At 41.8% G+C, this 27,300-nt stretch overlaps 2 protein-coding genes across 3 annotated transcripts in view; both read right to left on the reverse strand.

The window, feature by feature from the left end:
* Nucleotides 1-27,300, reverse strand: part of LOC115776668 (uncharacterized) — a 97,929-nt gene that overhangs the window by 8,831 nt on the left and 61,798 nt on the right. The window lies entirely within an intron of this gene.
* LOC115776672 (UPF0538 protein C2orf76 homolog) lies at nucleotides 835-23,926 on the reverse strand. 2 transcript variants are annotated; one of them, XM_030724401.1, is made up of 5 exons: nucleotides 23,692-23,926; nucleotides 15,144-15,194; nucleotides 6,294-6,331; nucleotides 5,737-5,818; nucleotides 835-973 (listed from the first exon to the last, which is right to left on the reverse strand). In XM_030724401.1, the coding sequence occupies exons 1-5, from the start codon at nucleotides 23,870-23,872 to the stop codon at nucleotides 897-899; spliced, it is 429 nt and encodes a 142-aa protein (XP_030580261.1). In that variant the 5' UTR covers nucleotides 23,873-23,926; the 3' UTR covers nucleotides 835-896. The 2 variants fall into 2 exon arrangements, with proteins under 2 accessions (XP_030580261.1, XP_030580262.1); XM_030724402.1 differs by lacking the exon at nucleotides 23,692-23,926 and adding an exon at nucleotides 16,977-17,094.

Genomic DNA, 27,300 nt, shown 5'->3' on the forward strand with positions numbered 1-27,300 from the left:
TGTTTGTGTGCTGAATGTCTATTATCTTTATTAAGGTGAGCATATCCCTCATGGACTGAACTCAGGACGAGTTCTGACTCAAAGATGTAACATTTATTCACTGCATGCTGCTGTACAGCGCTGGCTCACAGTGTACAGATCGTATCTGATTAGATCTGAGTTATGAATTTCCTCATCATGTAAGACGAGTGTTACTCAGACAAACCTGAGAAAAAGGTGTTTCAGTTCACTTTTTCCATTTCAGTTACTGAATCCAGTTTTCCCTGAGAGGAGTCAGATCTTCTCTTCATCTGTGGTTCGCTAAAGATTAATTAAAGAGGTGTACACAGAGTTCTTCAACTGCACAGCTTTTGTCTAGAGAACAATACAATATAGCATATTATTTACATAGACCCACCACAGGCATAATCAATACAGTGTATATTTCAATGACTACAGCAGACAGGATGCACCTAACCACCAAATGAAGCTATTAAAGTCTGAATACTATATGTATGAATTTAAATTAGAAAAAGTATCTCTTATATCCATCACAAAGTGTGAAACACTGAACTAAACTGAGCAGATTGTAACGTGATTTTATTGATGACCATAATGAGCAGAGCAGTATAATAAATACTGTACAACTTTTAAAAAAGCTAAAAAATGTAAGCTAACAGAAAACACTTAGCATATCTAAAACAACATCAACAACAAAAGAATGTGTATGATCACAATGAAGGATCATAAACTACAAATAAAAACACCCACCAGTACGCTGGATAATAAACTTTGACTTTAAAGAAAAAAAGCCCATGAATTAAAATGCTGAAGCAGAAGCATGGCACAGCTGTTGGGTTTGTTCTTGGCATGTTTGCCCTTTGACCTCTGTCCTTTATGCAGCATTAAGTTTGCAGTCACCAGTTAGTTTTGGGGTTAGCCTTATACAGACTGTAGTCTTCCTTCCTGAAGAAGGCCACTTCTGTCTCGTTAGCTGAAAGAATAAACGTGAAAGTTTAAACTGTGACAAAAACACATTTTGTGGAATTTATGAAATTTTTAAAAACTTTTCTGGTCTTCCATTTTTATCAAATTTGACTCATTTAAAGGGGATTACATTAATTCTCTTTCATATTAGTCTAAACACAATGATAAGCAAGAACGACAAAACTGAACTCTCATCACTGGTCACTGAAATGCTTCTAAAGCCTGATTAGAGTGCACTGCTCCGTACTTCACTGGTCAGTGTTAGGAAGATAAACTGGCTACTGGAAGTTTCACAGTTGGTGGTGTATGTCAGAGAACCAAGAAAAGACTGCTGACCGTCAGAGACCTGACATAGATCTACTGAAGGATTTATCTACCTCTTTGTCTACAGTGCAGTGGCGGCGCCGGGGGGCACTATAGCTCCCCCTGGAAAAGTTATAGCACCCCCAAGAAAATCGCTTGTGTCTGTGAGTGTGTTGAGAACTGAAAGAACAAATGATCCTTCATAGCACCCTCAGTAAAATGCTTAGCCCCCCCCCCCCCCCCCCCCCCCCCCCCTTAGCACCTGCAGAAAAATATTTTTGGAGCCGCCACTGCTACAGTCAGTGCACAGCATCAAGCTGTGAGGAGGGTCTGGGAGGATGTCAGAAAGAACATGGAGCCATCCTGAGTGTAAACAGTTTTGTACTGCTTATGAACTCAAGCTGGAGAGAAAGTTTGTATTTCTACAAGACAACAATTTTATTTATATAACACCAAGATGCCTCAAGATGCTTCATATTATAATGTAAAGACCCTACAATAATACAGAGAAAACCCAACAGTCAGAACGACCCCCTATGAGCAGCACTTGGTGACAGTGGGAAGGAAAAACTCCCTTTAACAGGAAGAAACCTCCATCAGAACCAGGCTCAGGGAGGGGGGGTAATCTGCTGAGGGGGGAGAGCCAGACATTAATAATAACTAATGATTAATGCAGAGTGGGGTATAAACACAGAATGAAAAGGGGTGGATGAAAAAGAACCCCTCAGTGCATCATGGGACTGGCCCACTGGTCCAACCAGCATCTGGATCTAAACTCAGTAGCACAGTGAGCTGAAAATGCCTGAGCATACACTCCCACCCAGCATGCTGAGCTTAAACAGGTCTGTCAGTATTATTAGAAGAAACCAAGAGGTGAGCAAATCTTACAGGGTTATTCCAAAGAAGACTTGAGACAATCATTGCTGCCAAGGTGTGAATACTCATTAATGTGATATTTCAGTCTGAAATATTCTATGAATTTACAAATCCAAAAAAACTGTTCAGTATTCATGTGCCCTGAGGTGCTGCAGATGGTTCTTTAGGCCTGCCACTTTTTTTTTGTCAGTCTCTGGAAATCATGTTGATTTTATGCCTGTTAAACTGTTACCTTTGAAATTTTTTGTCAGCTCAACTAAAGAAATTATGCATTTTTGCAACAAGCTGTTGTAACAAGTTGCTCAAAGATACAATTTAAATTGGGTTCTTTGCTACGTTGTCTGCTATGTGTCGACAAAACACTGGTTCTTCTGTTGAGTTAGATGCCCGTTTTATGCTTGAATGATTCATAGGCCAGCAGTGAGAACTATTGTACAAGACCGCTTAAAAAAATACAAAGAACACGTGGCTCCTATAAAGAAAGGAGGTGTGGTTCAAGACTTCTGCAGAGTACTGTCCACATCCTTTCCTTTAACCAAACACTGATGGAACACTTACTCCTTTACTTCTCTTCAAAGTAATGCACTTAACTCCCAGAGAAAGCAATTTGTTACACTACTTGTTACTTTTACATTTCTCCGTAACTTGATCTAAAATGCAGGATCACATAAGTAGCAGTTAACAAAATAAACGTGAGTCCCACTTACTGACACAGATCCCTATCCAAATGAGGACATACATAGAACTGTCTTTTAGTCTTTATATATTAACACACAACCAGCAAAGTTGCAAACCCAAAACATCTGTCATGCAGATATTCCAGTTTTGACAGAAAATGATGAAACCTTTATTTTCAGGGGCCCACTGTGACATATGAGCCTGTCATAATCAACAGGAACAGCACACGGCTGTACTCTCATGCTGTTCATTCAGAGGGAAACAAAAAGATAAAGGACACATTTCTGAGTACAGTCAAACACTGTACTGTTTCACATTAGTTGGGCTAACTGTAAGTCCTGTAATGGTCAAGTAACCCGATAGTTAAAAAGCACATCGAGGCCATCGCTGCGATCAGCTCCTCCTATATATATATATATATATATATATATATATATATATATATATATATATATATATATATATATATATATTTATATATATATATAAATATATTTATATATATATATATAAATATATATATAAATATAAAATAAAATAAGATAAAATAAAATAGGAAATAAACTAATCAAATGCAAGCCTAAAAAGATGAGTTTTTAGCTGTTTTTTAAAAGACACCACCGAGTCCGCAGTTCGTATACATAACGGGACAGAGTTCCAGAGTCAGGAGCCACTGCTGCAAAAGCTCTATCTCCCCTAGTTATCAGCCTTGTGTGATGTAAGGCCAGTAGACCTTCATCACATGACCTAAGAGACCTGGTGGGAATGTAGGGATGCAAGAGTTCACTGATATAAGCTGGGGCTTGACCGTGAAGACCTCTATAAGTCAGGACCAGAACTTTAAACTGAACTCTGAAACTAATGGGGAGCCAGTGCAGCTGGATGAGTAACGGTGTGACGTGCGAATACTTAGAAGATTTTGTCAGAAGCCTCGCAGCAGCATTCTGAACAACCTGGAGACGCTCCAGGGAGCTTTTGCTAAAACAAGTAAATAAAGCATTACAATAATCCAGATGTGAGGAAATGAATGCATGGACAGCAATCTCAAGTTCAGAACGTGACACAATGGGACTGAACTTAGCAGGGCTCCATAAATGATAGAAACAAGAGTGAACCAGAGATTTGACGTGGGCATTAATCACCACTACCAGCCGACTAATGTGACTGGGTAATAATGAAGCCTTGATTCACAGACACACACATACAGATCGCTGCAGGGCTCTTCCAAGGCAGAAGTGTAGCAACAGTCGTGTTAAAAAGACAACCAGTTGAAAAGCTGGGCGACTTATAACTGATGACTTGTCTGTATTTGCAGTGCGTCGAGCAAAACTTTTTCAGGCATTAATATCTATGGATGCTTACAGATTTCTTTACACATTCAGAATACACATTCACAAATCTCTGTACAGATTTACACACAGATATCAGTACACATGTATTCTGGTTTTTCCTTCCCACTGTCACCAAGTGCTTGCTCATGGGGGGGGGGGGGGGTCTGATTGTTGGAGTTTTCTCTGTAAGGTCTTTACTACAGACGTGCGTGACTAGTCGACTAATTGTCGCTACTGTCACTAGTCTGTACCACACGTACTAGTCGGTTAGCCTAATTATTAAAGTTTTAATTGATACCCAGTGCTGATAAATGTTTGTCCTAAATGTTATGCATTCATTTGCCACCAGATGGAGCTGCAGCCCTGACATTGTTATAGAAAAATGCCATAACTCTGTTAATCTTGGCCTGCATGCTTTTATTAGGTCTAATCTTGTTCGTTATTTTTTTTTTAAGTTTTACAACCCGAAGCACACCTCCGGAGAAACAACCTTCCTTTCCTGCATTTACGGCTCCTTGTACAAAGAAACATAAAAACTAGAGGGTCAAATGTGTTTGCACCTTAAATGAACTGACCACAGCAAAGAGCAGGACCCAGGAGGGGAGAAGTCCCAGCATTTTATGTTTCTGTCACCCGACACCACAAGTAAAACACTAGGACACGACTTAATTAACACACTAACGCACCTGCACAGGTATAATCACCGGCAACAACATCATAGCTCTACAAAGACCCAGCACTTAAGTCTGAGGCTGGGGGAGAGGGAGGGCTGGGCTCCACTGCTCAGATATCGTATTGGTTTGATGTGTGTCATGAACCGTTCATAAGGCACAATGTGCCACACTTTTAAGTTGCCTTTTTATTGGTTTTTCAGATGTTATTTTCTCAGATTCAATGATGCACAAACATTTTGCAGTAACACATTTTCATACATTTAACATCACTTTAAGCTTGTTTTTTTCTTCGTTGTTTGGAGCGTAGCGTGTTCATAATGCGCGGTGCCGCACAGTTAATCAGCATTTAAAGTGATTCATTATAGAAGAACACAATTAATAGTAACAATCAATAGTGTTAAAAAAAAAAATCAGTGATTCTACTGTAGAAACGGAGGCTACAATGCTACAAGCCTGACTGCTAATTGCTGCTTTGGTTCATGATCAGGCTCTGGCTGCTGGTCTGGGGTCAGCTTACATTCAGCTATCACATCACCCTGTGTTCTTCGCTAGCTTTGTGTTAGCATGCTGTTTGTGCAGATGTTTGAAAACAGCTGGTGTTGTGTTAGCAGTGTAATACAGCTGTTTCTTTCCCTGACAGTTTGTACTTTACCACTGCACTCTTATTTTAACTGCATGAAAATAAATGTCCATATCGCCACTACTCTTTGTTGTTAACCCCTTCACCAAAATTAGCTCATTAGCTCAGTTCAAGCACTTTCAGGGATTTCCAGTACCCGTACAAACCCTGCTTGCTACATTACTGTGTTACTGAAAAATGTAATGTGAATACAGCACTGCGTTAGTTAGAACATGTTACACCCAACACTGGCCTTTAATGAGTACTGAATGGTCAGCAATGTTCTTACCAACACCAGCAGCTCTGAGGGTTTGGCCATCTTGCAGAATGAGAGTTTCATCATCATCTAAACTCATCACTAACTCGTTTGTCTGAAAACAAAGAAAAAACCCCAACAAATTAAAATTGCAAATCTGAAATGTAAATTATATACATTTCTGAAACATGCAGCCGATAATATTGATTCTCAATTGTGATACGAATCTAAAGTTCTGAAACTGACTTAAAACAAAAATGACATGATTTACTTGTTGGCATACCAGCTTATTGAAGACAAGTGTACAGATTTTATTTTCGATCATACATACTATGCAATTTCCTCTGATGGTTATATTAAACATGGATAAGGACTAAAACTAAATCAAAATTTGCTGTCAAAATTAACACTGACTGTACCACAGCACCAGAGTTTCAGTATGCCCATTTTCTGGTAATGCTTAGAATTTTGCATCTGTCAGCTGACCAGTGACAGCATTTTAGTAGTTTATGCCATTAAATTTCATTACTATAGGGACACTCTATGACCTCTGTGCTTATCTATCTGTATCTAGTCCTCCAGCTAGATACCTTTGCTCGATGAGCTTGGTGGATAATCTTCATAGTGTCTGAAAGAAAAAAAAAAAGGGAGGGGGGGGGCAATCAGTGGAAGCAGTGCATGAATTTCACACCCACAAAGTCCACACACAGTTTTGGTCAGAAGCTGGGCATGAATGTCAGGATAATTTGGGATTTTTCATGATTTCTTTGAACTGTTTTTTTTTCCACAGTATATATCTTTAATTCATTCATCAATTTTCTTCCACTTATCCAATGACTTTCAAAAACAAGATTAGGTGTACAAGTTTCAATTTATTTCACATCTTCTCTAATCCATACACGGACAAAAGTTTCCATACAGGCTCAAGTAATACAGTGCTGTAAAAAGTATCTGCCCCCTTCCTGTTTTTTTTTTTTTTTTTTTGCATATCTGTCACACCTACATGTTTCAGGTCAAACAAAATTTAATATTATTATTATTATTTTATTTTTTTCCTTAAGACAAAATTTAATGTTAGACAGCAGTAACCCCAGTAAATGCAAAATGCAGTTTTCATTTATTAAGGAGAAAAAGCTATCCAAAGATACCTAGCCCTATGTGGAAAAAGTAATAAAAAAAGAATAGGCCAAAATTCCTCCACAGTTATGAGAAAGACTCATTATCAGTTATTGCAAACGTTTGATTGCAGTTCTTGCTGCCAAATGTGGTACAATCAGTTAGGTTTTCGGGTCAATTAAAAAAAATTTTTTTAAACACAGGGTCAGGTAGGTTCGGATAGCTATTTTCCCCTTAATAAGTGAAATAGTTTTCTAAAAACAGCATTTTGTATTTACGCAAGTTATCTTTGTCTAATATTAAAATTTGTTTGATTATCTGAAACACATACCTACCCAAAATAAATAAATCAGAAAGGGGGTAAAAACTTTTTCTCAGCACTGTGCATGCATCCCTACTAATATATGGTTAAATGTAGCTCAACTAGATGCTTTTTGTAGCCCTCAACGAGCTTCAGGCATAACAGGCTGGTTATTCATTGCAGAGTTGATTTAAATTGGTTGGTTTCCTGGCATGAACCTGGCTTTTAAGCATAGTCCACAAATTTTCAATAGGTTTGAAATCTCGGCTTTGGGAAAGCTATTCCAGAAGCTTAATATTAGCTTGTTTTATCCATTCCCAAACAGGTTTTCATGTATGCTTGGTATTATTGTCCTGTTGGAACAACCAACTGTGTCCAAGTTTCAACTGTCTAGCTGTTGATTTGAGGTGAATTTGAAGAATTTAGAGGTAGTCCTTCATGAGGTGGCTGTGGCTCAGGAGGTAGGGCAGGTCATCTACTAATCAGAAGGTTGGTGGTTTGATTCCTGGCTACTCCAGTCTGCATGCCAAAGTATCCTCGGGCAAGATACTGAACCCCAAGTTGCTCTCTGATGCAACCGTCAGAGTATGAATGTATGTTAATGTTAGATAGAAAGCACTTTGATATAGAAAAACAGTGCTTGTATGACTGTGTGTGAATGCAAATGTGTTATACAAAGTGTTGTAAGTGAAAAGAGTAGAAAAGCACTATATAAGAACTAGTCCATTTACAATTTATTCCATCTACTTTTACCACGTTTCCACCACTGAGGTACCGGTGCTCGTGCCAGTGCTCGTGTTGGTTCCAATGAACCGGCGAAACGCTTAAGAATGAGCCTGCGTTTCCACCGTGCTTTGTGAACTGATGCTTTACATATGAGTGTGGACGGGTCCTCGTCTGGACAGGGAAGCTGAAGGGCACAAATGTGGGAAACACGCTTTTGTGCTGCTAACATATTTTCTGGTCCAAACCAAACTACTGCAGCATCTGTGTGCAGCACAGACGGAAACACAGACAGCGATTAGAGCAAGACGACAAGTACGCACTTTGTGTCCTTTTATCTGTGATATGAACTGATACAAAGCAGCAAATTCAGCCTTAGAGCCCAACCTAATTCACAGCCGTGAAAATCGCTTCGCTTTTCTTGTGTAATACACACAATGCAGTGAAATAGCGGTTGAAAACTTTATGTTGAGATTAACCACGGTGGTTCCTGGGTTGTTCCTAAACATCCTAACCAATTTTCTCTCATCTGATGGTGACAGTTTGGGTCTTCTTCCAGAGTTTTTCAAAGTGGTGACACATGTTGTATAAGCGCTTTGAGTGCTCAATTAGAGTAGAAAAGCGCTACATAAGAACCAGTCCATTTACCATGTCCAAATAACTTACAGTTGTTTGAACTGATGATCTTAGAATCTGCAGTTGTTCAAGTATGGCTCCAAGAGACTTTCCCAATTTGTGCAGTTGCTTTTTCACATTGTTCTTAGTTTTGATCTGTGCGAATGTTTCGTGCTTCAAAAAAAAAAAAAAAAAATTCAGACCCACCTATTTTTAATGTAGCCTTTTGCACCGACTGCATCATTTCACAGGACAGATTTGCGGCATTTATTTTTTTGGATCAAGTTCAATTCTTCTGATTTTCGCAAGCAAATAAACAGATCTGACCAGTCAGACTTCTGCATTTGGCAATGTGAGGTCATAGCTCAAAATGCGCACTTTGAAACTATCCTCAAGCGCAGTCACAAAGACCATCAAACGTTATGATGAAACTGGACATCAGGACCGCCCCAGGAAAGGAAGCCCAGGAGTTACCTCTGGTGCACAGGGTAAGTTCAGAGCTACCAGCCTCAGAAACTATAAGTTAACCTGTTAACTGGTAGTGTCCCGCCCACGGGACGTTCGTGGTGCTTTCCGACTTTGAAGCCTCATACCGTCACAGTCACTCTGCAGTCTGCCCTCACGATGCTTTTATATGACAGACTAGACCCTCAGAATTGGATTGACAGGTCATTTGGCCAATCATGTTATGAAATGAGTTTTCCAGAGCCAATAATAAGCAGACAGCGTCATGTGACTTCTCTGGACATGCCCCAAATGCTGACCAATCGTTCTGATTGGTCAACTCTGACCCAAATTCTAAAACCACAGATGTATAGTTAATAAAATTCCTGACACGTGGGTATATGGCATCTTGGGGTGTGTTTTCAGATGAATCCACAAAGTTGCTGCACAATATTACGTGCGTAAAGTCAAGCCGGAAGTAAGACTCTGTGTGCCGTAGTGACTCGAGAGTGTTTACAGTACTTTTTTCTCACCAACGGATTGTATAAATATCTCAAAACAAGCTATTTTCTTCAATGAAGTGACTAAATGACTCACAAGAGTGGATTATTATTTATTAGAGGACTTTGTCGCTGATTCAACCGTTTTATCGCTGCAGAATGAACACGAACGAACAGCAGTTACTCAGAAGGTGTTTCATAGTAAGTCTAAATTTTTATTCCCAGCTCGTGCTCGTATTATATGCCGTTTAGACGTAAATATGTACGTCTCCATAGGCTTTCACGGTGGTTACACAATGGCTAAGAGCAATGTTTATTGATATTCATGATATTCGCTTTGTGGTGGGCTTTGGGTTCCTTTGTGTTTGGGGTTGGGGTAATTGTTTGCGAGGAGGTTGTAGGTTGTATATCAGGACAATTGGGAGGATTGTGTTTTTTTTTTTTTTTTATGTGTATATGTAGAGTTTACATTCACTGTAACTGTTGATCAATATGCAGTTTATTTATTTTGTGTGTGTGAAGGAATCACTGAAAATAGACTGGGGAGTTTTTTGTGAATAAAGGCCTAACATTTTCCTTCTTTTAAAAATTTGGGCAAACTCTGATTTATATGTCTATAATTATAATTAATTTGTACTATCATTAAATTTGTGTATAGCAGAGGATTCCTCAGGGTAGTATCTTTGATTAGAGCCTCATTGATGACTGTATGTTGAAGCATTGAGGAGTTACAGCCATTATATAAAAGGCTGCTAACATGTGGCACTCGGAGTCTCCAAATGGTACATGTGAGACCACGCCTGGACATCAACACACAAAAACCTTTACAAAACAGTAGGTTTTTGTGCTATCTTGATAAAATTTGAAATACACAGTAAAAAGACTTCATTCTACAGCCATTCCATATTGGTTGGGCCAAGGAACACAAGGAATGGACATTAGACCAGTGGAAATCTGTCCTTTGGTCTGATGAGTCCAAATCAAAACAAAAGGTGCCTACTTTGGAGATTCTAAAATCTAAAACATATTTTAGTTTGTTTAACACTTAAGTATACCACATGATCCCTTATGTCTTCCTTCGTTGTCTGGATGACTTCAGTATTAATTTACAATGTAGCAAAACATTTAAAAAAAAAAAAAAAAAAAGAATTTGAATGAGAAGGTGTGCCCAAATTTTTGACTGGTACTGTACTTTTGACTCTGTGAATTAAAGAAAATCCAAAACAAATTCAAACGTGTGCATGTAATTCTTGTTTCTGTTTAAAGTCATTAAAGATGCATGCTGCACTTTATTCCAAGCTGAAAATAAAAATCAGGTCAAAGAAACCATCAAAACCCCCAAATTACTATGACATTCTTGTCTTGTACTTGTCCCTGATGAGTTTTTGAAAAAATTCCAATCACAACTGTATATAATGACCCCTAATTCATGTATGTATGTATTTTCATTTGGATCCAGATCTTCATAGGGTGATTACATTTTTTTGTCAAAATTTCAAATTTGATTTTGACTTCATGTTACATGTGGATTATAATGAATCTGGTGATAATGAAAGCTTTGTTTGCAGGCCAAGCAGGCTCTGAGACTATAGCCTCAATCGACGTATACTGCTTTAATGATCCAGTTCAAGTGAGTGATCCAGAGAGAATTAGATTAGCCAAGCCACATTCAATCATCCAAGATCCTTGCATGCTCTTATGGTCACCAACTAGGGGAAATATCCTGACACTAAAAACCAGGATCAGTAATTCTGTGTTTAGTGATAGGAATGATGGTTGGGGTTGAGGTATCAAGTTCTGTCACAGGTATATCAGCAATTTACCTCAGAGAAGATACTGTCATAAAAGCAACAAAAACAAGACATGAGGGGTGACACATAGCAAGCCTTTTACTACTGAAGTAAATCCTTTTTACAAACAGCATGTTACAGAGTGATATGTTGGTGTCTTTTAACACAAATATGAGAGGAAAGATTATCTGCCTTATAGCACAAGTCCTTTGGTGTACTTTCTCCATTTCATTCATAACGCTTTATGGGCTGTGGCAGGGAATCTGCAAATATGTACTATAAGTAAATTAATTCAATTCAATTCAATTCAATTTTATTTATATAGCGCCAAATCACAACAAACTGTTGCCTCAAGGCGCTTTGTATTGTGCGTAAAGACCCTACAATAATACAGAGAATTACATACATTGTAGAATTGTAGAAATTACATACAAATAAAGCGGTACCTTTCTTAAAGTAGTTAGAGAGCGAAAAGGACTGAATAATATTTTATCTACTTAACATGCTATAATTATTAATGCACAGATTGCAACCAATTTCAGGAATGAAACAGTTTGACCTTAAAGCTAGTGTGAAAACCAATCCAACTACTGCACTGAAGAACCAAAAAAATCTGGGATCATACCAACTCATCAACAATTTGATCCAGCTAAAACATCTGACAGATTTCATTATCTGATCCCATAATCACACTTCATCCTCACCCTGCCAACTGGGGCCTGTGCCAACCCCAGAAGTATTTTTTTCTCAATTTTTTATTAAAATCATTCCATCTTTTTATGATTTCACCAATACCTTTGTTTCTAATTATGTCAGTCATTATTTTCCATTTCTACTTTGATTAGTGCTTTTTATAAATACAAATGTTTTGGGGTCCCTGAGGATTACAGTCAAAAGCACCCATTTCTGCCTATGCAGTTTTAATAAAGTAAATTATTTATTATGAGGGGCCAGACAAAGAGTAATTCCAATGACCCCCAATGGAAGGTTCACCAAAGGAACTGTTTACCCTGCCTGGGATGGGGTTACCGGGGCCCCGCCCTGGAGCCAGGCCTGGGGAGGGAGCTCGATGGAGAGAGTCTGGTGGCCGGGCATAAGCCCGTGGTGCCCATAAGTGCACGTGGCACCAGGACACCCCAAGTCACAGGTCGATGATCGATTTTGTAACCGTATCATCAGATCTGCAGCTGTATGTTCTGGACACTCGGGTGAAGAGAGGAGCTGAGCTGTCAACGGATCACCACCTGGTGGTGAGTTGGATCAGGTGGTGGGGGAGGATGCTTAACAGACCCAGCACACCTAAACTTATAGTGAGGGTGCGCTGAGAATGCCTGGCAGAGGCCCCAGTCTGTGAGATCTTCAACTCCCATCTCCAGCAGAACTTCAACAGCATTCTGTGGGGAGGCTGAGAACATTGTGTCTAAATGGACCATGTTCCGCATCTCCATTGTTGAGGCCTCTGCTTAGAGCTGTGGCTGCATGGTGGTTTGTGCCTGTTGTGGTGGTAATCCCCAAACCAGATAGTGATCACCGGAGGTGAAGGGAGACATCAAGCAGAAAGAGTCCTATCGGGCTTGGCTGGCCTGTGGGACTCTGGAGGCAGTTGACAGATACCAGCAGGCCAAGTGGAAGACGGCTTGGGCGGTGGCCAACGACTCGCCCATCACTGGTTAAACAATTCCTTGGTGGCAGGGCCCCTGGGGTGGAGGAAATTCACCCTGACTTCCTGAAGGCTCTGGATGTTGTAGGGCTGTCTTGGTCGACACGCTTCTGCAACATCGCGTGGAGATCTGGGGCAGTGCCATTGGATTAGCAGACTGGGGAGGTGGTCCGCATCTTTAAGAAGGGAAACCGGAGGGTGTACTCTAATTATCGGCGTATCACACTCCTCAGTTTCCCTGGTAAGGTTTATGCCAGGGTGCTGGAAAGGAGGGTCCATCTGTTAGTTAAACCTCAGATTCAAGAGCAACAATGCGGTTTTCGTCCTGGTTGTAGAACACTGGACCAGATCTTTATCCTTCCAAGCAGTGTTCATTTTGTTGACGAAATATTTTCGTCATAGGTTTCACCAACGACCCTTTTTTCCATGATGAAAACGAGACGATAACTAAATTAAAACCACCTAAAAGGATAAAAACGATGACGAAATTAATTGACACGTTTGTCTTGACAAAAGTGTCAATTAATTTCACAAGGAAATTAATTTACACTTTCGAAAATGGTTTCATCTTGATGAATCATCATTGTTTTTATCCTTTTAGGTTGTTTTAATTTAGTAATCATCTCGTTTTCGTCATGAAAAAAAAAGTTTTCGTTGACGAAAACTATGACAAAAATATTTTCTCAACAAAATTAACACTGCTTCCAAGTACCGTATTTTCCGGACTATAGAGCGCACCATACTATAAGCCGCACCTACAAATTTTTTGGAAAAAACTGGAAACGTACATATATAAGCCGCACCGGGCTATAAGCCGCTGGTATCTCCGCCGCTCTCGGTTTTCCACAATTACTCGGCACTCAGCAGAGGGGGACAGACAACCCCAAATTTGAGTTATAACAAGTCAATTCACCATTGATTCGTTCACGCCGAGCTTACGTGCAGCGGCTCTATTTCCCTCCTGTAGTGCCAGGTCGATAGCCCTCAACTTAAAAGCGGCATCATAGGAAGTTCTTTTTGTGGTTTCCATGATGAGGGAGTTTGAAAAAAATCTCTTTTGTGCCTGCTGCTAGCACTTGTTGGCGCTTTCTTCTTTGATTTCCAACTTTGACGTCCCATGATTCATATCCTGCTAAAGAGCCCCCTGGTGGTTAAAGAAAAATCCACAGAAACGCCGCACCGGGCTATAAGCCGCATGGTTCAAAACGTGGGAAAAAAGTAGCGGCTTATAGTCCGAAAAATACGGTACATTTGAGTTTGTCCAACCAGTCAAAATGTGTTTTGTGGAGAAGGCATTCGATCGCATCCCCTTGGGGCATCCTGTGGGGGGTGCTGCGGGAATATGGGGTGTCAGTCCCTGTAAAAGAGTGCTTTCTCCATATTGACGGCCATAAATCAGACTTTTTTCCTGTGGGTGTTGGACTTCACTAGGGCCACCCTTTGTCACCAGATCTATTCATATTTATGGGCTGAAAATCTAGGTGCAACTAATGGGGTAGCAGTTGAGTTGGAAACAGCTGGGATAAGAATTAGCACCTCGAAGGCTGAGGCCATGTTTCTCAGTTAGAAAAGGGTGTAGTACCCTGGGTTGGAAGTGAAATGCTACCCCAAGTGGAGGACTTTAAGTAATGCATAGTCTTGCTTGCGAGTGAGGAGGAAGTGAGACTGACACAGATTGCTGAAAAATTTGCTGTAAAGCAGATGCTCTACTACTCTGCTATGGTGACGCCAGGTGTGAATGCAAAGCTGTCGATTTATAGGCTGATCAACATTCCTACACTCGCCTATCATCATAAGCTGTGGGTAGTGGCCAAAAGAATAACATCTCAGGTATAAGGAGCGACAATAACCTTTCTCCAAAGCGTGGCTGGTGTCTTAGAAAAAAGACAAGGAACTTGGTCACAGGGGAGGGGCTCAGAGTAGAGCCACTACTCCTCCTGGAAGCCTACTAAGTGAGGTGTTTCAGGCGTGTCCTGGGAGGCCCTGGGAAGACCCAAGATACACTAGAGAGATTACATTCATGGTCTGGCTGGTTGTGTGTTTGTTTCATTTATTTTATATTGGGGCCAAAATGACCCAGATTGGTTCATAATATAAATACAACACAAATAATGTTTAATTGAAATTACAGAACAATTACAGGACTGTGATTTTTATGCAAATTAATTGTAACTTTGCAATTACAACAACAACCTTAACATAATGTATGTTAAATATGTTAGAAGGATAAAGTTTAATAGCACATTGCTTTAATGACCAGGTGAAAAAATTATAAAGTCATGAATACATACCATAACCATATTTCCTGAATGGAGGGGTAAGTCCTGGCCTTGTTGCAATATCTGAAAGAAAGTGTTGGATTTAATCAATTTTTTAAATGCTAGTTCATTTGTGAAAAACAAAAAACAAAACAAAAAACAAACAAAACACGAGGTCAAGGAGGTACCCATCCAATTTGCTAAAAATACTTTACCACCAATGTCATTTACAGAATCCTTTAAAGACTCATCTACTGAAGTCTTTCAGGATTCTGTAAATAATATGGATGAAGAAAGATTTTTTTTAATGTTTTTAACAAGTTTTCTTCCATGTGGCTTTATTTTCTGGACAGCTGGCTGTCATCTTTAATAATATGGCATCCGCAACTTCACCAAAGAGTAAATCACTTAAATATGGATTATTAAACATTAGGTCTCTCTCTTCCAAGTCCCTATTAGTAAATGATTTAATAATTGATCAACGTATTGATTTATTCTGCCTTACAGAAACCTGGTTACAGCAGGATGAATATGTTAGTTTAAATGAATCAACACCCCCGAGTCACAGTAACTGTCAGAATGCTCGAAGCACAGGTCGAGGAGGAGGATTAGCTGCAATCTTCAATTCCAGCTTATTAATTAATCAAAGACCCAGACAAAGTTTTCATTCTTTTGAAAGCCTGACTCTTAGTCTAGTCCATCCTAATTGGGAAAATCAAAAACCTGTTTTATTTGTTATTATCTATCGTCCACCTGGTCCTTACTCAGAGTTTCTGTCTGATTTCTCAGACTTTTTATCTGATTTAGTGCTCAGTTCAGATAAAATCATTATAGTGGGTGATTTTAACATCCATGTAGATGCTGAGAATGACAGCCTCAACACTGCATTTAATCTATTGTTAGATTCAATTGGCTTCTCTCAAAATGTAAAGGAGCCCACCCACCACTTTAATCATACTCTGGATCTTGTCCTAACATATGGCATAGAAACTGAAGACCTAACAGTATTCCCTGAAAGCCCCCTCCTGTCTGATCATTTCTTAGTAACATTTACATTTACTTTAATGGATTACACAGCAGTGGGGAATAAGTTTTATTACAGTAGAAGTCTTTCTGAAAGTGCTGTAACTATGTTTAAGGATCTAATTCCTTCATTATTATGCTCTTCAGTGCCAACACAGTGCAGAGCAGCTACCTAAACTCTGCTCCCAGTGAGGTCGATTATCTCGTCAATAGTTTTACATCCTCACTGCGTATAACTTTGGATACTGTGGCTCCTCTGAAAAGGAAAGCTTCAAATCAGAAGTGCCTGACTCTGTGGTATAATTCACAAACGCACAGCTTAAAGCAGATAACCCGAAAGCTGGAGAGGGAATGGCGTCTCACTAAATTAGAAGATGCTCATTTAGCCTGGAAAATGAGTTTGTTGCTCTATAAAAAAGCCCTCCGTAAAGCTAGGACATCTTACTATTCATCATTAATTGAAGAAAATAAGAACAACCCCAGGTTTGTTTTCAGCACTGTAGCCAGGCTGACAAAGAGTCAGAGCTCTGTAGAGCCGAGTATTCCTTTCACTAGTAATGACTGAATGGATTTCTTAACAAATAGAATTTTAGGCATTAGAGGAAAAAATTATTCATAATTATGTCAAAGATTTATCTTCATGTTCGGCTGCTTTCAGCCATGAGTGAGCAGATGTTGAGTCACTGATCCACCTCACCAGGATTTACAGTGAGGATATTCCGACTGGATGTGGAAAATGTGAATAAATTGTTGCAAAAAGAGAGAAGGTGATCCAGAGTGAAGAGGTGTAGCAGAAGCAGAGTAGCATATACAGGAGCTACATAGCTCTATATCTACAAGTACCTGGGTATCCCACAGGCCAGCTGAGACCATAATAAAGATGCCCAAAGGTCAGCCACCTTACAGAAGGTAAGATGGGTGCTGAGAAGCCAGCTGGAACAGTAGGCATAAGATCAGAGCAATCAGTAGTTATGCCCTACCGGTTATCAGATACCCAGACTGATTAATAAGGTGGCCACAGGAGGAGATAGATGCCACTGATGTGAAGACACAAAAGGTTCTCACAATGCACCAAGGTCACCACCTGAAGTCCAGCATCCTCAGGCTCTATGAGCAACGGAAAGAGGGAGGGTGACAATGATTGAGTGTCAGAGGCACAATCCAGGATGAAACATGGAATATCTGTGAATACATCAGGAAGATGCCCCACCCCCCCAAATGGACTGGTTATTATATCGTGCTATATCGTGGGAATTTTTAAAGATAACAAAGTCTTCACTTATCCCATGTAAACTGACACCCATTTGGAACAATCCAGATATATGTCAGAAAAAGAGTGCTGAATTTTTCAGCATGGCAACAGAAAGGAATAAAGAATCTAGAACATGTCATTCAAGATGGAACCTTTATTTCATTTGAAGAACTTGTTACAAAATATGGAATTGGCAAAAACAAATTTCTTGAATATCAACAATTGAGGTCCATCATACAGGCAAGGTTTAATTTGAGTGATCTGAAATTAGAAATCCCTGTATTGGTAACAGAATTTCTAAATCTCTATACCCCTAAATTGTTATCAAAAATATCTAAGTTATTATTAAAAATTAATGGTTCAATTTCCCTCCCTACTGCAAAATGGGAGCGAGATCTTTCCATCAACCCAGATGAAAACTTCTGGACACAGATATGTTTAAACACTTTCAAAATGACTAAAAATCCAAATTTACAACTCATACAATACAAAACTCTTCATAGAACATACTATACAGGGCACAGGATGTTCCAAATGGGCCTCAGAGACAAATATATGCACCCACTGTTCAGGCAATCATGCTGAGAACTATATGCATGCAATTTGGTCTTGTACACCTGCTCAGAGGTTCTGGCAGAGAACACGTGAAGACCTATCCACATGTTTTAATTGCGATATCCAAGCATCACCAAAACTGTGTGTTTTAGGCGACATCGGTAAATTAAACATGGAAGAGAATATATCACACATAGTTCTTACTGCCCTATGCATCGCTAAGAAAACTATCCTCATGAACTGGAAATCCAAAAATGATTTATGCATTACTCACTATAGGAATTTACTTTTAGAGCACATTAGTCTAGAAAGAATGTCTGCCACCTCTAAAAACCAGTTGGACAAATTCGAATCTCTCTGGTCTCCACTGATCAGCTCCATCACTTAGTGGGGGTGACCGGCTATAGTCTCGTCTCGCAGTGTACCCGGTAGGTGGCTGGGGGTGGGCTGGGGGATTCGGGTGTCTGATGGTCCTTGGACGGGAGACGGGGACTGCCGTTTTGTGGTTTCTGTGTACGGGCCCTGGATGTTGGTGGTGGGGGCTTGGACGGGTGCTCTTATGGTCTTGGGGCGTGGGACTGGGGTGCCCGTGGTGGTGGGTGCTGGCTCCGGGCCAGGTGGCCGGCTTTCTCCGTGGGGGTCGGGGTGTGGGGTCTGGGGCCCTGGTGCCCGGGGTCACCCGTTTCCCGGTTGGGCTCCTCGCTGCGTTGGGGGGTCTGTGCCCCCTTGGGCGCGCCGTCGAGTGGCGTGGGTGGGACCGCGTTGGGATGTCTGGCCGTCATTCCGGGATTCTGGGGTGCCCGCGCATCCTTTGGGGTGGAGGGGCACGCAGGCGAGGGAGCAGTAGTTTCCCACAGGGGGCCGTTGGTTCTGGACTCAGGACAACTGTGTGTGTGTGTGTGTGTGTGTGTGTGTGCGTGCGTGTGTGTGTGCGTGCGTGTCTGTGTGTCTCGGTGTCTGTGTGAGAGATTTGTGTGTGTGTGGTGTGTGTGAGATATATTTGTGTGTGGTGTGTGTGTGTGTGTGTGTGTGTGTATGTGAGAAAGAGATATTTGTATGTGTGTGGTGGGTGTGTGTGTGATATGTTGTCTTTTGTATGTGTATGTGTGTGTGGGGGGGGTGTTTTTGTGTTGTGCTTGTCTGTGGTGTGGACTGTGGATGCTGGCCTTGGGCACCGTGGTGCCCTGGGGGTGTGGCCACTTCAGGCCCTGGACCTGCCTTCCCTGCACTGTGGTTGGGTGTAGGGAACTGGGGTGCTTAGTGAGCCAGCAGTTTCTTGGCTCTCTTCTTCCAGGGGTAGTTCTCTACCTCCCGGTCTTACATATCCTGGCTCTTCTCCTCCTCCCACTCAGTCAAACATTACATCACACACACGTAGGGTCTTGGGTGAGGGGGGCTTCTGCTGCGGTGAGTAGAGCCACTTCTTTGGCTCTGCTCACTATGTTGCGTGATGTCCCACTCTCCCTTTATAATTACATTATACAGCTCACAACACGTCATAGTAAACATAGGGCTTTGGGGGGCAGGTGTGTCACACAGTGGTCAGTGTGTGGAGCTGCTGAGGTGGCCCCACTTCTGTTCACTGCTGCCTGCTCCTCAATTTTATTTACATCTTAGACATTGAGGGCCTTGGGGGGGTGGTGTGGATGGGTGCTGTTGCTCAGTGCTCATTACATCTGTCCCTCCAATTTTAATAGCACTGTAGCTTTCACACACACATGCATATTCTTCCCACTCCATACACTCACATACACCCAACATATCACTCCAAACATGTTGAGTGGAAGGAGGGGGAGGGCGGGTCTTCCACACCCAAGTTTCATGCACCCTGCCGGGGGTAGGGACTGGCTAGTGGTTTGGGGCCGGGTTGGCTGCTTCACCGGGGTGCCGCTGGCTCTGTGCTGGTACCCTCTCACCCACACTTGGTGTCCATGTAAGTTCTGTGTGTGTGCGCATGAATGTGTGACAGTCATATGTGTGAGTATGAATATATGATTTGTGTGTGTGTGTGTGTGTGTGTGTGTGTGTGTGTGTGTGTGTGTGTGTGTGTGTGTGTGTGTGTGTGTGTGTGGTGCATGTGTGTGTGTGTGTGTAGTGCATGCGTGTGTGTGTGTGTGTGTGTGTGTGTGTGCATGTGTGTGTGTGTGAGTGTGTGGACAGCAGGGCTTGGGCCTGTGGCTTGCTGAGCCTTGGCACCAGTGGGACATGGTTGCGGAGGGTGGGAGTCACCCCTCCCTATCGCTTCCTGCTGGTTGCCACTGCTGCCCCTGGAGTGTCGGGTGCCCGTGGGTCCCGGGGTTCATGGCCGGATGTCTTGGCGTGGCTCTTGACCCGCTCCCTTGGCGGTTGTGGCCTGGGGGTGGCTCGGGCCTCTTTGGCGTGGGGGGGGGCTCTGCTGGGTGTCGGGTGGTTCTCGGGCGCCTAGGGCCTTGGGGCTGCATTCGCGGCTCGTGCGGGGGATGCCGGCCTGCGGTGGAGATTGGCTGCTCATTGCCTCTGGCTGTCTGGACTCTTGCTGTTTGGCCGTGGGGGGGTCCGTCTGGGGTCTCCCTCCTTCCTCCTCTGGGGTGTGTGTGCAGTTGCCATCGGGATGTGTGGCCTCTCGTCTTCTGATGTCCTGGTGGGCCGTGGATAGGCCGCGTCCCCTGGGTCCTTTCTTGTTCGCCTCTGGATCACAGGGGGCGTGATTGCAGTTTCTTGCCTCCATTGGTGAGTACGTCCCATGACAGAGGCACATACACACATTACTTGCAAGCAACAGCAGGATTGTGTGTGTGTGTGTGTGTGTGTGTGTGTGTGTGTGTGTGTGTGTGTGTGTGTGTGTGTGTGTATGTGTGTGTGTGTATGTGTGTATGCGTATGTGTGTATGTATGTGCATGTGTAGATATGTGGATGTGTATGTATATGTGTGGATATCATTCTTTGATTATTCTTTTCTCACCTTTGTTTTGTTTTTGTTTTTTGTTTTTTTCTCTTTTCTCTTTTCTTTTTTTTCCTTTTCTTTCTCACTCCTTTTCCTACCCTTTCCTTTCTGCCTGTCCCGCCTGGTATAAATAAATAAAATTAAATTAAAATACAAACTGACTAAATACAAACTAACAAGAGTAGCCTATTGTAAAACTTACAGAGCTATTCTTGGAAAAGCAAATATGTTTGGTACACCAGCGCATTCGGATCATATTCTGATTGCGAAAACTGCCAGACATGACAGGCTATTAAAAAAATAAATAAATAAATAAATTATATTGTGCTTTTCTACCCTACATTAGCACAACATTCCTCATACACCCATTCACACAAGCACTTTTTTGTGCTGGTTTTGCCTTTTTTCACTCATCAATGCTTGCATCGGGAGCAACTTGGAGTTCAGTATCTTGCCCAAGGATGCTTTGGCATGCAGCCTGGAACAGCCAGGGATCAAACCACCAACCTTCCGATTAATAGTTAACCTGCTCTACCTCCTGAGCTACAGCCACCCCCAGGAGCTTCTCCATGAGTGGCCCTCGCAACTGAAGACAGACAGCGATGAGAAACAGGAAGAGGAACTATCATGGATGATGGGGACTGAATGGCCCACAATGGGCCAGACACCCCATACCCCCCCCCCCCCCCCCCCCCCCGTAATGGCGGTTAGAGACATAACTGGCATTACCTTTCTATTTATTTATCTATTTATATATTATTTGTGTTTCATTTATAATGTATTTATTCATATTTCAATTTATTCATATATTTTTTTATATTGTATTATTTTTATTTTTTTTATATTTTCTGTATTTTATTTTCAATTTAGTATTTATTTTCAAGAGACTGTAGAAGTGTCCTAGTTTTCAAGGTATTCACTGTTCTTTAAGTACAATAATCTGCCAGTCTAACGGCTCCACTCCAGATCTCCTCCTGATGTTCCAGAGACATGTCAACCAAGACAGCCCTACAACATCCAGAGCCTTCAGGAACTCAGGGTGAATTTCATCAACCCCAGGGGTCCTTGTTGTTTAACCACCTCAGTGACCTCAGCCCTAGTGATAGGTGTGTCGTCCCCCTCATCCCCACACTCTGCTTCCAGTACAGAAGGTGTGCCAGTGGGATTGGCAGGAGGTGCTCAAAGTATTCCTTACACCACCTGACAGTTGAAGTAAACAATGCCCCACCTGCACTATAGACAGTGTGAGTAGTAGAGCACCACTTTCCTCTCCTGAGGTGCCTGAGGTTTGCCAGAATTGATTCAAGGCTGTCAGGAAGTCTTTTTCAATGGCCTCACCAAACTCCTCCCACACCTGAGTTTTTGCTTCGGCCACCCCCCCGGGTCACATTCTGCTTCCCCTGCCAGTACCCGTCAGCTGCCCGCAGAGTCCCACAGGCTAACGAAGCATGATAGGACTTCTTCTTCAGCTTGATGGTCCTTCACCTCTGGTGTCCACCATCTGAGTCGGGGATTACCACATTCTGGGACACGTTGAATGCATATGTAAGTGTAACTTTTGTTCATATGCAAAAAGAATTATTGCTCTATCTAATAAGGCCTGAATTTGAGTTCTGCGTGTGTCCTACGTATGTAACTGAAAATCCCCTCTGAACTCTACATTATAACATATGGTGCTAAATGTTCTTTCTTTATTTAGCTGAGTAGTTCTTGCCACAGTATGTTTTAGAACATTACTCAAATAGAGCTATTCACTGTATACCACCTCTACCTCTTCACAGCACAAACACATTAAGAGGGCAAGAAATTCAAGAAATTAACTCTTGACAGGCACAGCTGTTAACTGAAAGCAGATGACTGAGGAAATGCCGAGCTGTGCAAAGCTGCCATCTAAGAGTTTACATGACTTTAATATTAATCCACAATGCAGACCATTTTTAATAAATGAAAAACCACCGAATTAAAAAGGTGTGTCCAAACCTTTGACTCGTTCTGTTAGCACGCTGAGTAAATATAGAAGTGATATACAATCTGTATATAGTCTTTTTTTAAAAATAAAGATATATGTGCAATATTGCTTTTGGTTTATATGTGAAATACTGAGAGGCCTGGTCTAAGCATTTCACTGATGTGCCACTGTTACCTATAATAAAGTGGACTGGGAGTCTCTGTGCAGATGGGTTTCAGATTTTTAGAAACGTCCACACTTCCAGCGCAAACGCTTCAAACGTTTCAGCGCTCCACAAAGACTCTTTGCCCATCACTACATTAAACATAGTGTAATCGTTATAAAACGCTCTGGCTTTCATTTTCCGTGTAATATAAGATACTTTAGAGATTTTGGTGACGTTGTATTGTGACGGTTGCTTTACATTTTTCCAGTAAGGTACAGTGATGAATATATTCCTGTATATGTCTGATTACTGAAGAAAGGGGGAAAACCTGATCATTAAAACACGTCGGCTAGGGCCCACTAAACCACAACTTCCAGGCATCTGCACCACAAACGTCGATCCGGCCCACTTCAACCCATAAGTACAGCGCTATAAATGATGCATAAATGACATGGTTTGGGCTCTTTGACCTTATCCCCGGTAATGATGCACTAATAGGACTGCGTTCCCTCAGCGATGTGAAATAAAACTTCGTCACGCATTAAACGAGCCCGTTTTGAAAATGTAAGCAGTAGAAAGCACTAATGTTTCTGTAAAAATGCAGGGAGTAAAATTAAAAAGTTGTGCGAAAAAGAAATAGTCAAGTAAAGTACCGATACCTGAAAATTGTACAGTACAGTAAGGACGTATTTGTACACGCCGCGCTTCTCTCACCGTCTCTGACGAGCTGCATGAAGTCCTGCACGGTCTGCTCCAAGCGGACACCGTGAAACACCACAGGTTTGAAGTTCCTGTGCTCAAAGGACCTCACCAGACGAACTGTGACCAGAGTCTCAGCGGCCATGGCCTCCTCAGAGTACCACTCTTCCGTTAACTCGGTAGATGTGCTCGGCATGGATGCATTTATGCTGTTTCCAGCCTAGCGGCTGTCTCTTCAGGCCAGATAAGTTGAGAACTTTCACTGTCAAGACTCGATGAGACGATACCCGAGCGCGTTGGCCTTCGTACATGCACAGAGAACTGCCACAGAGGTAAAATACCGCCCTCTGCTGTTGCATTCACGCAGGACAGGTGCTTGTTTTCACAACATTTCAGAACTTTGAAGCAAGAGGGTCCTGAGCAGGAGGCAGACTGAAGCAATAGTTCAGGCAGGGAATCTGACACCATCCCAGGCCACCTTAGACTAACACTATAATTCACTATGTGATTAAAATGACAATAATTACATAATTTGATTTTAGTATGGAACACTGGCATGTGGTGACTTACATAAAGGACAGCTGAGGTAATGTGTTAGTAACATAATGGATGGGAATGAAATGAAAATGCAAATAAAAATGATCAACCTGCAGAGGGCTGAATTCTAATAATGTGGCAGGCTAGTCCAAATTTCAAACAACTCAATATGGTACTCAGCAGTTTATTTGTCCTTTTATTTAAAAAACTCACTACACAAAAAATGTATTATTGGCAAATCATACACAAAATATAAAAACTAACTAGTGTCGTATGGATTAATATTAGCACTGCACATGTTTAAGCTGCTTTTAGATATTTTTTTTATTCCTTTTAATCTACAGTAATTAATATTCTATAAATCATATGATGGCTGTCCTGTGATGACCACATACAGTGTATCACAAAAGTGAGTACACCCCTCACATTTCTGCAGATATTTAGGTATATCTTTTCATGAGACAACACTGACAAAATGACACTTGGACACAATGAAAAGTAGTCTGTGTGCAGCTTATATAAATTTATTCTTCCCTCAAAATAACTCAATATACAGCCATTAATGTCTAAACCAGCAGCAACAAAAGTGAGTACACCCCTAAGAGACTACACCTGTAAATGTCCAAATTGAGCACTTTTGTGATACACTGTATCTACAGTGGTATGCAAAGGTTTGTGCCCCCCTGATAATTTTCATGATCTTGCTTTATAAATCATTGGTTGTTCAGATCAGCAGTTTCAGTTAAATATATCATATAGCAGATGAACACAGTGATATTTAGGAGTGAAATGAAGTTTGTAGGATTTACAGAAAGTGTGCAATAATTATTTAAACACAATTAGTCAGGTACATAAGTTTGGGCACTCTAGTCGTTTTATTGATTTGAATACCTTTAGCACTAATTATTGGAAGATTTCAGCTGTCAGTTTCCACTGTGAGGAACATAGTGAGGAAATGAAGACCACAGGCACAGTTCTAGTTAAGGCCTGAAGTGGCAGGCCAAGAAAAACCTCAGATAGGCAGAGGTGAGGGATGGTGAGAACAGTCATAGTCAACCCACAGAGCAGCTCCAAAGACCTACAACATCATGTTGCTGCAGATGGTGTCACTGTGCATCGTTCAACTATTCAGTGCACATTGCACAAGGAGAGGCTGTATGGGAGAGTAATGCAGAAGAAGCCTTTTCTGCACACACGCCACAAACAGAGTCGCTGAGGTCTGCTAAAGCACATTTGGACAAACCAGCTTCATTTTGGAATAAGGTGCTGTGGACTGATGAAACTAAAACTGAGTTATTTGGACATAACAAGGGGCGGTATGCATGGAGGAAAAAGAACACAGCATTCCAAGACAAACACTTGGTACCCACAGTAACATTTGGTGGTGGTCCCATCATGCTGTGGGGCTGTGTGGCCAGTGCAGGTACTGGGAATCTTGTTAAAGTTGAGGGTCACATGGATTCCAGTCAATATCAGCAGATTCTTGAGAACAATGTTCAAGAATCAGTGACAAACTGGATACTTCAACAAGACAACAACCCTAAACACTGCTCAGCATCTACTGAGGCATTCATGCAGAGGAACAAGTACAACGTTCAGGAACGACCATCTCAGTCCCAGACCTGAATATTACTGAAGATCTGTGGTGGGATTTAAAGCGGGCTGTCCATGCTCAGAAACCATCAAACCAGACTGAACTGGAGAATATCACTGTGTTCGTCTGCTGTATGATAATCTCTGGAGCTTGAAAAAGGCGACTGGACTTCTTTTTGTTTCTTGAAGACGTTTCACCTCTCATCCGAAAGGCTTCTTCAGTTCTCAACCAAATGGTGGAGAGACCCAGGTATTTAAACCCCTGTGGGCGTAGTCCCCTGGAGGTGGTTATGACCCTCTATTGATCGTGCGTGAACACATGTGCCCAGGTGTGAAGGGGGCGTGGGTCATATTTAATCAGTGGTTTCAGTTGAAACCAATTTAGGACTCCGCTCCATTGTTTCCTGTGGCCTATTGAGGTCACTGGAACAAAGGTGTGAATGGGGGTTGAGACGTCTGGGAAGGGAGCTCAGGACAGCACTGTAAGCGGGGGAAAGTTGGTGACGTAATCCACCTCCTCTGTTCAATGATGGTTGTTCACAGTGGACATAGATGGCTTCTTTCACTCCTCTTTCAAACCATCTGTTTTCCCTGTCCAAAATGTGAACATTGGCATCCTCAAAAGAGTGCCCTTTTTCCTTCAGATGCAGATGTACTGCTGAATCTTGTCCTGTCGAGGTGGCTCTTCTATGTTGTGCCATTCGTTTGTGAAGAGGCTGTTTGGTTTCACCAATGTAGAGGTCCGAGCACTCTTCACTGCACTGAACAGCATACACTACATCGCTGATCTTGTGTTTGGCGGGTTTGTCCTTGGGATGAACCAGTTTTTGTCTTAGGGTGTGACTTGGTTTGAAGTATACTGGGATGTCATGCTTGGAGAAAATTCTTCTGAGTTTCTCTGACAAGCCTGACACATATGGGATGACAATGTTGTTCCTCTTGTCCTTCCTATTCTCTGTAGTTTGTGTTTGGCCTTCATTCCTGTGCATCTTAGCTGATTTGATGAAGGCCCAGTTGGGGTAACCGCATGTTTTGAGGGCTTTCTCAATGTGTGTGTGTTCCTTATGCTTCCCTTCTGCCTTAGAGGGAACACTTTCCGCACGGTGTTGTAGGGTCCTGATCACCCCAAGTTTGTGTTCCAGAGGGTGGTGGGAGTCAAAGAGGAGATACTGGTCTGTGTGTGTGGGCTTCCGGTAAACTTCAATGTTGAGGCTTCCATCTTCCTCGATAAGCACTGCACAGTCCAGGAATGGTAACTTGTTATCTCTGGTGTCCTCCCTGGTAAAACGTATGTATTTATCCACTGAGTTAATGTGACGAGTGAAGGCTTCTACTTCTTGGGTTTTGATTTTGACCCAGGTGTCATCTACATATCTGTACCAGTGGCTAGGTGCCATCCCTTTGAAAGAACCAAGAGCTTTACTTTCCACTTCCTCCATGTAAAGGTTGGCTACAATGGGAGACACTGGGGAGCCCATGGCACATCCATGCTTC

The sequence above is a fragment of the Archocentrus centrarchus genome, unplaced genomic scaffold, assembly GCF_007364275.1.
Source record: "Archocentrus centrarchus isolate MPI-CPG fArcCen1 unplaced genomic scaffold, fArcCen1 scaffold_36_ctg1, whole genome shotgun sequence".
Classification (NCBI taxonomy): Eukaryota; Metazoa; Chordata; class Actinopteri; order Cichliformes; family Cichlidae; genus Archocentrus; species Archocentrus centrarchus.